General features: G+C 36.5%; 1 protein-coding gene across 1 annotated transcript; it reads right to left on the bottom strand.

The window, feature by feature from the left end:
• Positions 1–4242: 4242 nt before the first annotated feature.
• LOC107782462 (uncharacterized) lies at positions 4243–5447 on the bottom strand. The gene has a single exon (XM_016603348.2). The coding sequence runs from the start codon at positions 5274–5276 to the stop codon at positions 4401–4403; it is 876 nt and encodes a 291-aa protein (XP_016458834.2). The 5' UTR covers positions 5277–5447; the 3' UTR covers positions 4243–4400.
• Between the last annotated feature and the right edge of the window lie 13441 nt (positions 5448–18888).

Genomic DNA, 18888 nt, shown 5'->3' on the forward strand with positions numbered 1-18888 from the left:
GGGATGCCCTTCACCCTCGATCACCTGGTCAAAATGTGTAGTCCCCGACTCTTCCGTGGGGGCCTGATTAAGCTCCACTGTCGGGCCTCGAAAGCCCTTTTTGCTTGCACCGATAAGGTTAGGAACGGAGGGTAGATGAGTCATTTTGTCCAAGTTAGGACTTCAGACATGATTCTAGTGGAGAGGATGATGTTCCCGGTGGAACATGAAACGTAAACAGAAATGTTAATGAGATGTTCCTTTATTTCTTTTTGGATACATCTCCTTACGAACTGACTTCCTCAGCTGATGCAGGCGTCGCAGTGTACCCTAATGCGATTAAGGACCTCTCGGGATGGGTCAACCAGCTGGATTCAATTTGTCCATACGCCGAGTGCGCATGGCGCGATCTATCCCAGGCTCGATGGGAAGCCAAGGACCATGGTGAGCCTCCACTTCTGATGTAATTGCATCTCACAAAAGAACTATTACTGATAGCGTCCTTATTCCCTGCGCTTATATTTTGCATTTGTGCAGGTTTAGGGGAGGTCCCCTTGGTAAGGGAAGCACTGCTTGGTGAAGCGGATACCCGGAAACCCGACGAAGAGAGGAAAAGGTGAAGGAGTTCGCCGACTCATTCTCCAAAACCCAAGAAAGCCAAAGTGGAAGAGCCTAAGGCTGACTCAGCAAACTTAATTCCAGAAGTTCCGGGGAGTCCCCGAGCTGAAGGTGAGAATAAAGATGATTCCTTGGAAGCACCCACTGGGGAAGAAAGCCTGACCTCCCCACATACTATAGAGTCGATGGCTTCTAAATCGGAATTTGATTTCGTTGTTGTCCTACCTCGGATTGAAGAGGCCTTTGAGGGTGCGTCGGGTGATATCCTCTTGTTATTTGTTGGCAAAAACTCTCATCGAGCCGAGGTGCATTCGTTAGGCATTCCGGGAGAGCTTGGTTCTGAAACTCTCCTGAAATAAGAGACGGGCCCAATTGATTCAGTCGTGATCATTGAAGTGAGCGATTCCCCTTCGGGATCGGCTTTTCCTCCGAGAGAGACGCATGACGCCCAAAATAAGGAGTCTTCTGATGCGGGGGCGGCCGTCGGAGATAAAAATGTGTTTGAAAGGCTTTTTGTTGCGCCCGAGGAAAAGCCTGAGCTTGACGTCTCACTTATTTTCAATGAGATCGACAGGCTCTGTGAACAGGTAACCTTTTCGTAAAATTCTGCTTGGTGCCTTGATTCTTGTCTTGCTAACCTCATTTCCTTTATGGATTCAGGCCAAGGTTCTTTATAATTAGACTTTCTCCAAGTTTCACACTGAGCTGACTCGTTACGTGGGTGAGCACAAGAAGCTTACCTTGGAAGTTGATGTGCTCAGAGCTCTTTCTACTAAGAGGGAGGAGGAACTCCGTGGCCTTCGTGATTGCTTGGAGGTAGCGTCCCGAGACAGGACTCATCTCACTGAGCAGGCTATATAGTTCTTACTTGTTTTTTGTCTACATGTTTATCCGACTCCAGTGTTTTAACACCTTCAGGTCGATCTTTGCAGCTTGAGAAGAAAGATATCCTAAAGAAGGAGGAACTATGAGCCAGGGACTCTGAAATTCTCAAACTCAAACGGAACGTGAGTGAGATAGTCTCTAAGAGAGATACCCTCCAGAGGGAGGTGGCCTCAGTCGGGCGTCAACTTGATGATGCAAAGGCGGAGAGTAAAAAGTACAGGGATCTTAATACTGAGTTGGTTGTTACGTTATCCAAGGTTAGGGCTGAAACCGAGGAGTTCGTATCCTCGTACAAAGATGATGTTGCTACTGCAAATGCTCAAGCCAAGAAAGTGTCCGAGGATGCCGAGCTGTGATTGACCCGAGCTGTGGAGCATGCCCATTTAGAATCTCGAAGATAGGCTCTCGAGGATATTTGTGGGCGGGGCATCGATTTATCCGCTGAGAACGGGAGGGTGAAGACCCTAGAAGAGGAGGCCTCGGCCCTGCTTTCTTCTGAAGGCAAGCCGAGTAGTGGCTCGGAAGATGGTGAAAATAGAGGCGAGATCCCCGAAGGGGGAGAGGCCGTTGAAAACCCGGGGGTTATGGACGATGTTGTTGAAAGCATAATTTCTAAGGGATCCGTCGAAGGCATAGCCCCGGCGGTAGGTTAAGGTTTCATTTGCTTGTTTGCCCTTGTAAAGGGATTCAGGCGTAGGCCTTATAAATGTACATTTATGAACCTTTCAACATATATGTAAAGACTCTTCGTTTTTCATCATTTTTCGTTTTTCCTTTCCTTTTTAGGAATAAACTGTGATGCTTGTTTGACAATTGATCCGAAATTTTGGACCTCAAATTTAAACCCGTAGGTTCATACTACCGTTGAGCGGTTTGTAATGGCCGAAAGTTGATCGTTTTGGGGCATAGTCTCCGAGTCACATTTCGACTAGAGTTTATTGACCCTTGGGTTTTTGAATTTCAAGTTGGATCTTAGGCTCTTACGCATTGAGTTGGTACGACCTTTAGTTTTAAGCTGGCGACAGTGGCTCTTACGCATTGGCCCTTAGGCATTTTTCAATTAACTGTTTCGGGCTCAGTCTTCTAGTCGGACTTTGACTCAAGCTCATCGACCCTTAAGTTTTCAAAATTTAAGCTGGATCTTATGCATCGGATCGGTATGACCTCTTAATATAGGCTGGCAACAGTTTCTCTTACGCATTGGGTCGGTACGACCTCTTAATATAGGCTGGTAACAGTGGCTCTTATGCATTGGGTCGGTACGACCTCTTAATATAGGCTGGCGACAGTGGCTCTTACGCATTGGGTCGGTACGACCTCTTAATATAGGTTGGCGACAGTGGTTCTTACGCATAGCGTCGGTACAACCTTTTAATATAGGCTGGCGACAGTGGCTCTTACGCATTGTTAGGCAGTAGATGCTAAGTGTGAGGCTAGAAAATAAGATAAAAGCTTGAAATCAGTATGTTAAGCAAACCGAGAGGTTGAGAGTCGGGGCCTTGAGCTGGCCTATTCGGGGCCTCGAAGTTGAGCTAAGTGTTAGGCTATGACCGGCCGATGAAGGTCTAACAATTCTAAGAGATTGGATCTGAGCTCTCTATGATCAATAATGAACAATAAATGAAGAACAATTAATGGAACACAACAAATGTAAATAATAGAATCAAAGGAGAATGTATATAAGTTAGAGAGCAGAGAATGTTCTTGTATTGAGTGTTGTATGTTGAATATCATGTGTGCAAAAAATAGCAAAGGTCCCCTTTATATAGGAGGGGGGAGAATCTCAACATAGCACATATGCATTTATTACAAAGAAATGTAGTTGTTACGGCTACTTAGCAGCCTGGTACAGACTGGTACTATTCTTGTAGGTATTGTCAGCTTTGACCACGTGCCTAGGGAACTTTCCGTTTATCCGTGATAACCATCGATTTGTGCTGCCCCAAGGTCGGACATAAAGAACCCTCGAGGTCGAAACCTCGAACTGTGCCCTTGGGCCTTCGAGGTGAAGCTACGGAAAGATATAATGATCGTAAAATCTGGTTCTCCAATTTTACCCGTATACAAGCTATTTTACAGGGTTACTATTTAGGAATTAGTCAGTGTGTTGTACGCGTCCGCGATGGCCTGTCCCCCCTGGCCTTTGCGTTCGCGAGCCAAGGCACCCGTTCACGTAGAAAAACCAACAGACCCCCTCCCACACCCATTAACCCATCGCATTCGCGTGGTTTGGGTCACGTTCGCCAAGGGTAATCCAACCACTGCTTCGCGTTCGCGACCTCATCCTCACGTTCGCGTAGAAGAACCAACCCAACTTCCCGTTCAGGATCATGAGAGCTTCTTCGCGATCGCGAAGTACATCGCACCAGACACCAGAAATCACTGAAAACCAGCAATCTCTTAAGTTTGAAATGGTTCGTAGTCTATCCAAAACTCACCTTGTCCTGAATTATCCTGAAGTTAAGATTTTTAGTTTGAAATTTCATGAGAAAATAAATACTGGTTAATTTCTAAATAGCATCACTAAGAATGACTATTTGTGCACTTGCCCCGTTATACACTCATGGAGCCTCGCTACCATGGCCAGAAACTTATTGTATATAACTACTAATTTATTCCTAATAATTGGCTATTGAACTTTCTTTTGTTCTTCTGCCAGTGCTAAGATGAGCTATACCAAAAATAAAATCTCACAAAAGAAGATGCACACCTAATAGAAAAGAGTAATACAATTTAGGGGAGGGGAAGAAAACATCAAACTAAGTAAACATTAGTTCAATTCATAACTATGGTTAGGCACTGCGATACACTGAACTAGTAGCACCACAAGCAATGGGGATGTCCCTAGACACATCCATTGAAGCTTATTTAACTTAGGATATTGGATGCCTATGTACATTTCTTATTTATTGAGTAGTTTACTTCAAGCAATTAATTGTTACAGGGATGTCTCTGCCTCTACTCTGAAGCTGCTCATACTTAGACAACAGAGTCCTATCTGCTCGATTTCTCGCGAAAACAAGAGAAATACCAGCCACAAAGGTCAAGATAGCTACAAGTACCCAACTAAACTGCAAGTTCGCCATAGCTCTAGCCCGTAAATCAGCTTCATTCGTATGACACAGGACCGCGCCATGCACTAAGTTTTCATGACCTTCACTTGATTGCATAACGCAACCGTTTGGAACAAAGTGTGGAAACCACAGGTTAAATCCCATATTCATGAACCAACAACCTTGGAAAATAACCGAAATTGAAAGAACAAGTGCTGCAGGAAAACAAGAAGGAAAACAAGTAACAACAAGGGCTGACATAAGGGAAATAAACACGACAATTTGCAAAAGCCAGTGGTAATGACCTTCTAGTCCTACATGATCAGTTGAATGATAATGAAGTAAGAAAAGTTCCTGACCGAAAATAGATGTAGCAAGTATACCTAAAATCCCATGTAGGATCTCAGGCAAGCTACTTAACTCAGCAAGAAGAGTAAAACCTGCGAAAACGGTCAAGTTTAGGAACATGGTTGCATGTTCAATGTTATGAAGCTTGAATGAAAAGTGCAGAGAAGGAAAATCCAAGAATTGGATGACTATGCAAAAGATAGAGAAAGACAAAACAAGAATGAGATCAAGGTGTTGTAGTGTAGGAAGAGGACTGTTGAAAGGGTACCAAAACTTGGATCTGAATTTTGTAGTTCCATTTTGATAGTTGGCTTTAATTGTGTTAATAGCATGCCAAAAACCAAGGAGAGCTAAGGCCAAACCAGGTACTAGATGTCCAAGAAATGTACCCATGGATTTTATTTTATTTTTTTAAATTTCAGAATCAGGTCTGGTATTCAGTGCTACTCTAGAGTAAGGGTTAAATAGTTTATACTGATATGTGCTCATAGGAGGAAATAATTATACTGGTTTTCAATGATCTTGTGCATTATGCATGTGTTTCCACCATCAATACTCAGGATCAAAAGTGACTTCCATTACTGAACAATCTTTTTGAATGATTAGGAGTTAAAGGACGGGAAATATTCAAGGTGTCGTGGAGACATGGAGAAATGACATGACAACAACTATTAAAAGGGCAGCTGCACTAAGCTCCCACTATGCGCGAGGTCTGAGGAAAGGCCGGATCACAAGGGTCTATCGTATGCCGTCTTACATTATATTTCTGCAAGAGGCTGGTGCACTATTAATAGATTAAAAAAAACAATCTGGTGCACAAAGCTTCCGTTAAGCATGGGATCAGGAGACTATCAGGTCATATTGGGTTTATTATACACAACTTTACTTACATTCAAAGGTGGAGCTAGAATTTTAACCTTATGGGTTCTAGATTTTAAACGACCAGGGGCATATACACCTAGTTACATGCGGTGTCACGGGACACCACTTCGTCGAAAATTTTTACAAGGTATGTATAAGAAAAATGAAAATATTGGGGATAAATATAAAAATGACATCGCTTATCATTATAGTGCGACATTCATTAGTCCATTTTTTAAATTGTGATACCGCTTATGAATATCCTAAGTTTACCACCGAAAACGACGACTTCAAGTATTATTAACTGGATTCTAAATTTAATATTTGTACATATATTAATCATTTCTTAACACAAATACATTATGTTAGTAAAAACTATCGGGTTCGCCCGAACCGTAACTGGGCTACTAGCTCCGTCCCTGCTTTCATTGGATTGATTTTATAATTTGAATTTTAGTCCCTAATTATATGGTGAAAACTCTTATTGTTACGTCGTGGCTCCTTTCAACTGTTATTTTAGTCCCTAATTATGTAACCCTTTAGTTACATGAAAGCAAGAACACGTCTCTATGAGATTAAATATGGAAATTAAATTATATATCCCACTATCATATAGTGGACAACGATATATTTAAGTTGGCATAAGCTGATCCCACTTGTCGCAAAAACATCAAAACCTCGTCCAACTTATATATGTGTATAAGTTGTAGTTGTATGTACATAAAGTACTTACTCCAACACTACTGATTTTACACTTTTACTTTTTGATGTTGATCAGTAAAATCTTAACATTTAAAAGCAAAATAAAGTTAAGATGGTCCAAAATATAGTATCAGACGTTGTGAAAGTTATAGTCTAGACTACTATGTTCCAAAGATACTAAGTAATTCCCTGATTGAGAAGAAAGCTAGCTTTGGATAGAGAAAAAGTTCGATTTTTTAGCGTAAGTAAAACCTTTGAATAAGTAAAGCTCATAATCTTGACACCAATTAGTGGTTAACTTTGGGAAAATGTTACTATATAGCCGCTCTCAAAATAATAGTCGAAAATATATATATATATATATATATATATATATATATTCTGTATGTTATATATAAAAATTATACAAATTTTATCGGCTACAAAATATAAATAATTCATAACGCGGGCGGAAAGTAATTAAAAAAAAACCATCGCTTTGGGCGAGCGAATTCACCCTAAAGTGGATGTTATTTGCTATGCTCCTTTTAATTTGATTCTGTTGTTCTAACTAAAAAGACGATTTTTTTGTTAAATAATCCAATTAGACAACCTCGATAACAAAAAACTATCCATTTTAGCCGCCCTCTCCATTACTAATCTAGTTGGACAATAAGTAATGACACAACTAAAAGGGAAGAAATTCAAAAATAGCTAGATTTACAAGTGTTTATTCAAAAATAGTCATAGTTTCAAAAGTAATCAAAATTTAGCCACTTTTTAGGTAAAGATAAATCTGAGCGAAATCACTGTTCAAAATCCGAAAAATACTCCAGCATAATATACTGGAGTTCCAGTATAATATACCGGTCCAGCATAATATACGGAGTTTGGAGCACCGGTGCTCCAGTCTCCAGTATATTATACTGGAGTCAGCAAAGTATACCGGTCTAGCATAATATACTGGAAGTTCATACACAGGTGCATCGAACCCCAGTATATTATGCTGGACCGGTCTCTGTTACAGCAAAATAATGGCTATTTTTTATTGTCTTAGCAAACACTGGCTATTTTTGAATGACCAATCCAAAAACTAGCTAGACCGTGCTATTTTAACAATTAAAAGAGGTCATTGGTTAAGGTCCACTTATAATTTGATCTATGCTAATGTAAGAGATTATGGGGTTGTTTGGTACGCAGAATAAATTATCCCGAGATTATAATTCTTGGACTAATTTATCCTACTTGGAAGGTGGGATAATATAATTTCAAGTTTGATGAGATAAGATGGGATAAGGTGAGATATCCTGTATTAAGAATGAGATTAAACTTATATCATATTTGATTGATGGAGATAAATTTATACTGTCAGCCAAACATGATATAAATTTAATACTACACCTTATCTCGAGTACCAAATGACCATCAGAGTATTATATCACAAGTAACTATTTTAATTTAAAGTATAGATGCAATATACTTTACCTACTATTATAAGTCACAGGACCGCATGTTCTAATCAATAATGTAATAAGAACCTATTTCGAGCAACACTAGATTTTGCTCTTTCCTTGGAAGGAGGTTCCAATGGACTCCACGTGTGCCATCATTTTTTTTTTTTTTGGTCAATTCATACAACTAAAAAAAAAGGAAGATAAAAAGATGAAAAGACGAATGAATCATCATCCACAATATCTAGCAGATGCGTAGGAGTAACCTAATTTCGAGTAGACAATTTAGAACATGGGCTCATCACTCATGTAAAGCAGTTTTCCAATATTCATAGCTCAATCGTTGGTTTATATATATATATATATATATATATATATATATATATATATATATATATATATATTATTATTATTATTATTATAAAAGCACGAATAATTTATGCTAAATGTTGAACGACTAAAATATCCTCAAAATATTAATCGACTTTTATGACCTTAAATATTTGTATAATTTAAGTATATAATTGTAAATCATCTAATACTAGAATCTCAGACAGAATTAGTTAGAAGCACCTCTTTCTATTGATATTGATGTGATGCTCTCTTCTCTCGCCCGTAAATCATAGGAAACATCCGCAACAGACATCTTCAAAAAAGCTGATTGGAGTTGCTCATTCCCATTTTCCGTTCTTTTTCGATTTAAACTACACATACGCTATCCTACAAAGTTGATTTTGGATAAGATTCTTTTGAAACTTTATCGGTTTTGGTCTATTCCTTTTAACCTTGAGTTTTGGATTATGCTAATTTGTATGACAAGGAACGAAGTATTGATCTATTTTTTATTCTTTGTTACTGACTTTTTCTCAAGTAGTTTTTGTTTGATAAAATTTTATTATCTAAAACTATTCTCGAAACATTAGTTGACTTGTATTTAAGGATAAATTATAAATAATTTAAGTCTAAAAAAAAATTCGGTTTAAGTTACACAAAGTTGATATTTGTCAAAATTCTCTTGGACATTACCATTTTGAACTAATTATATTAATTGGTATCACAACCTACAAAGTATTGATCGTTTTTGTCGTCATTATTAGACTTATTTCAGATTTCTCAAGTAATTTATGATTGATAAGCTTTTATTGTCTAAAATTAAAAAATAAACATATTTTATCAAGATAAGGAATTGATAAAGGTAATTAAAAGAGATCAATGGAATGCTTTTTACTTTTATAGGAAGAGAAGATATGATGCTGGCAGGTATCTTGTAGCACAGATTTTAACCCTTTTTTCCTGTTCGATAAAATTTTATGTCTAAAATTAAAAATTAATCATGTTTTATTAAGATAAAGAATTGATAAAAATAATTAAAAGGATCAATGGAATACTTTTCGCTTTAATGGGAAAAGAAGACACGATGTTGATGAGTATCTTGTAGCACATATTTTAACCTTCTTTTTTAATCCTATCATTAAAAGAGATTTAAGCTGAATAATATAAAATAAACCAAATCAAGTTTCAGCCTTTTGAATTTACAAAAACACATATCGATAAATTAGACATATATTAACAACTAGTGAATTTGCCGCGCTTCGCGCGGTCACAAAATAAATTAATAAATATAAAAAAGTCCTTTATAATTTTAATTCTATAATTTGAGAAAATTACAGTACATACATATACACACACCCACTATATTGGTACTTTATAAAGTTTTTTGTAGTTTATGATAAACCAAAAACAAAAAAAAAAGAATAAGATAAAGGAAGAAAATTAAAAAACATGAAAACGGAGAAGAAGTTACAAATCCAATTTTTTTGACACACTACGTAAAAAGAAGAAAGAAATGTACAATTCTTTTCTTTCATTTTTCCCTTTTATTTCTCTTTCCTTCTTTTCTTCTTTTTCTCCCTCTAAGTTATGTTTTCCTCTATCACTAAGATAAACTCTTTTTTTATTCTCCTAATTTATTTTTGTAACAAACATATAAATAATTGTGCAAATTACACTATTCCATATAAATATTCATGCAGTTTCTATATAGGTATTTTTCAAAATTTCTTGTATTTATGATAAACCAAAAAAAAAGAAAAAGAATAAGAAAGAGGGAGGAAATTAAAAGCATGAAAAAGCAGATGGAAGACACAAATCCAATTTTTTTGACACACTACAAAAGAAGAAAGAAATGTACGAATTTTTTCTTTTCTTTTTTCCCTTTTGTTTCTCTTCCTTATTTTCTTCTTTTTCTCCCTCTAACTTACGTTCTCTGTCATCAGTAAGATAAACTCATTTTTTATTCTCCTAATTTGCCTTTGTAACAAACATCTGAATATATAAATCTGCAAACTACACTATTCCATATAAATACCCATGCACAGTCTTTAGAAAGGTGAGATTATCATTAAACAGAACCAATTGAAAAAGAAAGATTATACATGATCAACATCCACCAAGATTTCAGGTTGTAAATATCTCTCCTGAATCAAAAATAACAAAATATGTTAGGATATTACCACAAAAGAGAGTTGACGTTAAAATTGACCAATTAAAAAGGAAAAATTACACATAACCAACATGCGCCAAAACTTCAGACTACAAATATGTCTTCTGGACCTGAAAAAATCAAGTATGTTAGGATATATTTTTGAAAATCTGTGCAACTAAGAGTGCTATCCTATAAAACTATAACAATTTTTAAGACATATGCAATCATGGAAATGAGTACAAAGAAAGTGAGTGAAAATAAAAAGTATAGAGGGAGAAGTGGGTGCTGGGGAGAAATATATAAAGATAATTAATTACTAATTAAAAGACAACCACATTAAAATGTGAGTGAAGGAAGAAAATAAATGCATATGTTTAAATGAGGAAGGAGAGTGAAACTAATAAGAAGGAGAGGAGACGTTAGGATAGGACAAACGTTTTTGGAAAGAGTATAAATGGTAATTAAGAGGAAAGAAATTAATGATATATTAGACTATTAAAAATAAAATAAATGAAAAAATGAGGGGGGGAAAGTCAAAAAAAAGGAGAAAAAAGATAAATATAATCCTTGGCCAAAGAGAGGTGCCAAGTCATCTTATTTTTTCCCTCAATTATATTTATATATAGATTACTGGAGCAAGTTGTAATGGAGCAAAGCTGCTTGATTAGATACAAGATTGAAAGTTTATGAATTTTGACACGAGATATTTCGTGCATCGCATGAATATAGAGCATAGTATATATATAAGGATAATTTGAATGTATATATAAAGTTTGTAAATTTAAATTAAAATTAAAAAAATTATGTTTTATTACCATGTTATCATACTTAATTCGGTTAATGATCATATGCAATTATATTAGGAACTTTTGTTATCTTAATTCAAATTATGTAAATACTACTTCACTTCTGGCAAAAAAAAAACTCCATATAGCTGTAAACTCTTTCACATTTAAAATCCTATAATTATAGTTCTTCAAAACACTATAGCTATATTTGAATAAAGCGAATTTCTTTTAAAATAAATGTAATATATAAGGTACATGTCTATGTTTATCCAGATAACAAAAAAAGTTTAAAAGTTGATAAACATTTACTTATATATACAATGGAGTAAACCTATGTCACACCTCCTTTTTCCGCCCCCGCGAGGGGTGCAAGGGAGTTTTTCCAATTAAAGGACAATCGAAACGGGATTTATTTATTTATTTCAGAGTCGTCACTTGGGAGATTTAGGGTGTCCCAAGTCACCAATTTTAATCCCGAATCGAGGAAAAGAATGACTTTGTATTACAGTTCGCGAACCAGAAATCCGGATAAGGAATTCTGTTAACCCGGGAGAAGGTATTAGGCATTCCCAAATTCCGTGGTTTTAGCACGGTCGCTCAATTGTCATATTTGGCTCATTTATCTGATTTTTAAACAATTAAGAACTTATATGCAAATTTAACTTTTAAAACCGCTTTTATCATTATTTATTTTATACAAAATTGCAACGTCGTGAAAACGCATCTCGAACCACGCCACAACCAGTGCACACGTGATTTTTTGACGCATTTTGACTTCGTCAAGATCGTGATTTGGGTTACATAAATGTACACCCGTATTTAAGAAAATAACCTTATTAAATATGCGCCAAAATACTACGCGTTATGATACGATTATGTAGGACTGTGAATTTTACTAAATCGCCCATCTCGGAATCTAGGTATTTTCTTATATTAAAAAAAATAAGATTGGAGGACTGCAATTTTTTGTATTATTTATATTTATTTATTTTTTAGCGAGATCCTCCCTTATTTTTAGGAATACCCTTTAATGACTACATCTTTATTATTACTAAGTTTGTATATGATTATGAAGTCAATCTCTACATACTTAAAAATAACATATTAATTACAAATTTAAAACGAATATTAATGGAAAGTAATATTACTAAAATTATAATTACAAACAACATAGAATTGTCAAAAAATAAAAAAAAATAAAAACTAATTATCCCATAGTTGGATTAAAACATATTGTTAGTATGACTTAAGCTTATTGAAATTAATTATTTACAAATACTGAAAATTAAAAAAAAAAAACTTGATTACTAAACCATATTTCTAAAAGTTAAACAATTTAAACTTAACTAACTTTGTTTTAATTCACATCATGTCCTAATACTTGATTCGCAAACTAATTCATGTTTTAACTGAAATTAACTACATGATTCCGATTAACTTATTGTTGACAAAAAACCTTATGAATAAGGAATTAATCAATTTTTGCCAAACTGATTCAATAACGCCATTTTTTACGTTATTTCTTCTATTTTTATTATTAAACAGTTTTAATTAGTAATCCGTTTTGAATATATTTCCTAATAGTCCGGTTAAGGCGTTATTTAATATATCGCTATAACATGTCTAATGACAGTGATTTACAGAATAATAATACATGAAATAATCTAAATACAATAAAAAAAATTAAAACTAAATTAGAAATTTAACATTCCGTTCTTCATTTCAGCTTACAAAATGCCAAAATTACAGTTGTGTACCTGGTATTGCCAATATAAGAAGAAGAAAGTCAGCCACGCAGTAATAACAATACAGCACAGCAACAAAAGTCCAACAGCAGTAACAACCCAGGAACAGAGTTTGCAAACCAGTGGAGCAGTAATCCCAAAAAAAAAAAGCTTCAAGCTTTGATGAAACAACAATTAATTCTAATTTCAAACAATGAAAGAAAGCAGAAGATTTTTTTTTAGTTTTTTTTTTATTTTTTGAAAGTTTAAATATTTTTCGGAATTTTCTCTCTCTTAAATGTTCAGCCCTTTATTTTCTCTCTCTTATTTTTCTTTCTGTTCTTCTCTATATTCAGATTCGTTCCTCTCCTATCTGTATTCTGTTTTTTTTTCTCTCCTATCCCCCCTTATTCTGATTTCAAGACTTCTTATATATAACTCATCCCATAAATCTTTCAATTAATTAAAATCAATACTTTTTCTCCACCCAACCCATTATCTTCTCACTCATCCCCATTACATTAAATAAACATATCACACCACCCCATTATATTTTGCCCCTCATGCCTAACATAAAATAATACAAGATTCCCCCACTAAATTTTGTCTTGTCCCCCCTTTATATTAAATAACCATATCACAACCCACCTCATTACATTTTGTCCCCCATGCTTCATATAAAAAATTACAAAATGTACAATTCCTAAACTACCCCTCCGACCTTACTGAAATTACCAAACTAACCTCTGAACGTACTGCAAATTACCAAACTTCCCCATCAGCTATAACACATCAATTAATCACACTCAACCAAAATATAACCAATATGACCAATTTTTATATAAATTCAAACAACAATATGAACACGGATGAACATCATAACAACAATATCACATGAACACAAATTGAACAACAAAGAATAACTAAGATTTGTTTGAACAATATTTTTAGCAACAACAAACCTATTTTCGGATTCAATCAACAACAACAATCAAACAAGCATATTTAGATTTCTAAATTCAATAATATTGAACTTAAAATTAACTCTAACAACATTACAACAAACAATTCCTATATTAAACTTTAAACAAGATTATGAGACAATTTCAAGAAATAATCATAAATGATAAACAAGAAATCAAACTATACAAATTTCGGATTCAAGATCAAAGTATGAACATGAATGAATCCATTTTTTTAAAACAACAAACATGACGGATTAAATGATTCAAACAACATTAATAATTTCTGGAAAAATACATAACAGCATGAAACAAATTGAAGAAATAATTAATTAGATTTCAATTTGAATCTAACAAACATTAAACTAACAAATATTTATTCTAACAACAATACAAACATGAAATAAACATGAAAAACAACTAATTAACTTCCATTTGAAATCTGAAAATTAATTTAACAAAACATATGAACATGACTAAAAAAAATCAAATATCTAACCATAGACATGAACAAAACAAACATTTGCCGATTTTAGATTCGAAAATATCAAAACAAAATACGGACAAAATAAAACTCAAAAACTACTAACCGGAGATGAACAACGACGAATTCGATTGTATGGACTGTTTTGACAACCCTCAAATGGGAATAAATCTGCCCGGACTCAACAACGAACTCAACAACGAACAAACGACGGAGACGATCCGAAGCAAACGAAGAAGATGAAGAAGGCGTTGGACGTAGCAAGGTCGACGGACTGTGGCGGACGCAGCTGAAGCAGCTATGGTCGTCGACATGCTGCTGCGTTCAATGACTAAGGTCGTCGATGAGGAACAGCAACAGTCGACGCAGCAGAAACTGTGCTCGAGCAGCAACAATATCCATGGCCATAGTTGTTCGAGCTGAAGAAGACGAAGTGAGGCAGCAGCAGCTCGGACGGCGAGGTTGAAACAGAAGTAGCAGCTTGATGGGTCTGTTTGGCTCGAACGGGACGTCGAGTAGTTGTTCATCAAGGAGGAAGATGAAGCAGCAGCTCGGACGACGACGTCCATGGCAGCAGCGCACGTCGAGCAGCAGGTGAAGGAGTAGAAATGGCTGCGTCAATGGCGGACGCGGGCAGCAGCTGCGACGTTGAAGCAGCAGCGGAAATCTCAACTATGGGCTTTCATGGTGGAGCTCGACGGACTAGTTGTTGGTTGTCGAAGACGAAGCAACGACGGGGTTGGAGAAGGTTGTTGGTTCGGCCGCGTTCGGAGGTCGTTTGGTTGAGCCGGGGTCATGAGGGTGACGTGCGTGTGTGTGTGTGTAGCCATGGCTTCTTGAGGTTGAAGGCAAAGGGAAGCCATGGGAGGTGGAGAAGCTTGAGGAAGAAGAAGAAGATAGGAGGGGTGGGGGCGGATGACTTAAGTTTTTAGGGTTTTGTTTCTTTTTTGTTTTTTTTGTTTTGTTTTACAAGATAGGGGGGTGTTGGGTTATGTACTGGGTCGACCCAGTTCGAAATGGACTGGGTCGTAGGGAAGATTGGGCCATTTTTGGGCCTGTGGCTTGAAATCGAAGAAGAGACCCAATTCCGACTTTCTTTATATTTTCGCTCTCTTTTCTTCTTTTATTTCTCTAAAATTAAATTATAAAAAATACTTAAATTATTATTAAGAATTAAATTAAGTTATAAAGGCGCAAATTAACTCCCAATAACAATTAACGCATAATTAAGTAATAATTAAGCATAAAATTGTATATTTGGACATTAAATGCTAAAAATGCAAACGATGCCTATTTTTGTAATTTTTATTTTTTGTAAAACAAACTTAATTACTAACAATTGTAGAATTAAATCCTACATGCAAAATGCGACATATTTTTGTATTTTTATTAATTTAACAAATAAACATGCACAGACAAATACAAATAATTATTCAAAATATCACAAAAATTGCACACCAAGGAAAATTATTTTATTTTTGAATTTTTTGGGAGTAATTCTCATATTGGGCAAAAATCACGTGCTTACAGCTGCCCCTCTTTGCCCGAAGACACGAAGGGTTTTCGTGCAAAGATAAAGCGAGCGATTTTTTGCCCATCCGAGTACTCCGTGTGAAGCATTTTTTTGAAAAAGATTTGACCGAACCTTTGCTTCAAAGGTTTCCTACATATCCTGGGCTAAACAGGAATCAGGTCAATGTAGTTCGGGAAGTTTTGGTAGTTGGGACTACCGTGAGACTGCAATGTTACTGTTGTTGCATGCTATTACCACTGCTTACCGATCTCCTTGTTACACCATGCTTAAAAGAAAACAAGAAGCTAGGCTAGAGTACAATTTGTTTTTGTTGCCTTGCTTCCTTGTCTGCTTGCATTTCTTCCGGTGCTTTTCTTCTTTTGACACATGTACTTGAGTTTGTACTGTGACCTCTTGTTGCAACCTTCTATTTCCCGGTGCCGGGGAATTTTATTGTTTCCTGCTGGGGATTCCTATTGTAACCCTCTATTTTATTGTCCTCTGACTTGATCTTGAAATGTATGCCTCTGTTATCTGGGCGGGCTCCCAACTTCAATACTTGAAAATTAAAGACTTGAAATGTATGCCTCTGTTATCTGGGCGGGCTCCCAACTTCAATGCTTGAAATGTAAAGACTGAAATGTATGCCTCTGTTGTCTGGGCGGGCTCCCAACTTCGACGCTTGAAATATAAAGACTGAAATATATCCTCTGTTCTATGGGCGGGCTCCCAACTTCAACACTTGAAATGAAAAGACTGAATGTATGCCTCTGTTATCTGGGCGGGCTCCCAACTTTAACGCTTGAAATATAAAAACTGAAATGTATTCCTCTGTTCTATGGGCGGGCTCCCAACTTCAACACTTGAAATGAAAAGACTGAATGTATGCCTCTGTTATCTGGGTGGGCTCCCAACTTCAATGCTTGAAATATAAAGACTGAAATGTATTCCTCTGTTCTATGGGTGGGCTCCCAACTTCAACACTTGAAATGAAAAGACTGAATGTATGCCTCTGTTATCTGGGCGGGCTCCCAACTTCAACGCTTGGAATGTAAAGACTGAAATGTATGCCTCTGTTATCTGGGCGGGCTCCCAACTTCAATGCTTGAAATGAAAAGACTGAAATGTATTCCTCTGTTATCTGGGCGGGCTCCCAACTTCAACTCTTGAAATGTAAAGACTGAATGTATGCCTCTGTTATCTGGGCGGGCTCCCAACTTCAATGCTTGAAATGTAAAGACTGAAATGTATGCCTCTGTTATCTGGGCGGGCTCCCAACTTCAATGCTTGAAATGAAAAGACTGAAATGTATTCCTCTGTTATCTGGGCGGGCTCCCAACTTCAACTCTTGAAATGTAAAGACTGAAATGTATGCCTCTGTTATCTGGGCGGGCTCCCAACTTCAACTCTGAATTGGAATATCTCTATTCTCCAGGCAGACTTCTGACTTTTAAAATTTAAACTGTGTGTCTCTGTTCTTCAGGCGGACTCCTGACATCAAACTTGAAAAGTATGTCTCTGTTCTCCAGGAGGACTCCTGATTTTTAAAATTTAAGTTGTATGTCTCCGTTCTTCAGGCGGACTCCTGACGTCAAACTTGAAAAGTACGTCTCTGTTCTCCAGGCGGACTCCAGATTGCTAAATTTGAAATGAATGTCTCTATTCTCCAGGCGGATTCCTGATTTTTGAAATTAAAACTGTATGTCTCCGTTCTTCAGGCGGACTCCTGACGTCAAACTTGAAAAGTATGTCTCTGTTCTCCAGGCGGACTCCTGATAACTTGCATTTTATCCTGATTAGTGTTTGTTTTTTCCCCCTGGAGAATTCCTCTTCAACAACTAACTTTTCTCCCCCTGCTCAATCAAAGAAAATTTTGTCAGTTTAAAACGGTGGTTAGTTGATGGCATTCTTGCTGAAAAATCCTTCCACTGCCTTGCTTTGTGTTGACTAATTTCCACGTACTGACCCTGAACCGCTTGACTTTCTGACCAACTTTTAGATTTCCCAACCTCTGGCGACCTAAATGTTTTACACCCCTGCTGTTATTTCACTTTTCTGACCTTTTTGTTTGAGCTTTCGCCTTTCCCACGACATTCCCCAATCATTTCACCGATGAAACTTTCGTTAATTCCCTGTATTCCACTTGACATCAAGTTGTTTTTGACATGCTCTGACCACGTTGTGCTTTATAATTCTAGAAGCTGGTAGTGAACTTTGAAGTCCTTTCTGCTTGCATTGAACAAAACCGGCACTGAAACATCTCAGCTAGATAAAACCCTCAAAATAAAATGAAATGCAATGATTCTTGAGTTAAGGATAATAAGAATCCAAAACCAGATGACTGTTTGAAAAGAGAAGGAAAAGAAACTTATCTGAGCGAGACAACTAGTACCAATGGTCATGACATGCATTTTGGATTAATCAGCCCAATCTGTTCAACCAAACAAACTCTCAATTGTCGTACCTCATTGCCCAGAACTTCCATCACTTGTTTGATTTATCCAGACCTTAACCTTGTTTCCCTGCGGTACCGCGAAACGGTTTCTATCAACAGACCTTTCTCAGTTTTCCATTTCTTATCTCACCTTCGCCTTGAGGTGCCCTTAAAGGTTTTCACCAACAAGACTCTCTCATTTATTTTTCTCTCAGCTCCCGTCGCCTTACGGTGACCGTGAGGGTTTTCACCCATAAGACTCTCTAATTTATTTTTGTTCTTCTTGCTCGAACCAGAGAGTTGCCCCTGTCGTGAGTTATTCCTACCTGTTCATCTTGGCATTTCTCAAAACTGATCATAAGGTCTTTCTTTGGACCGTAATGTAGGCTTTTGGATTAAGCTAGAAAGAAAGGTATAAAAGGCTCAGAATAATTCAAATGGGTTCAAATTACAACTTTCGGAATCCAACTTTCATAACAATCACCACTTCTGCCCCATCTTCTTGCTTGGGGCTTTTTTTGGATTTCTATTTGGTATGACTGAACCTCGGAGTAAGGCTGCCTACGTACCCTTTCGGGATCAAGTCAAACGTAGTTCACTTCATAGAGACTACGTTGTTATG

The sequence above is a fragment of the Nicotiana tabacum genome, chromosome 5 (genome assembly GCF_000715075.1).
Source record: "Nicotiana tabacum cultivar K326 chromosome 5, ASM71507v2, whole genome shotgun sequence".
NCBI lineage: Eukaryota > Viridiplantae > Streptophyta > Magnoliopsida > Solanales > Solanaceae > Nicotiana > Nicotiana tabacum.

Coding starts and splice junctions, on each gene's coding strand:
- LOC107782462 (XM_016603348.2), bottom strand. CDS start 5,276: ATGGGTACATTTCTTGGACATCTAGTACCTGGTTTGGCCTTAGCTCTC.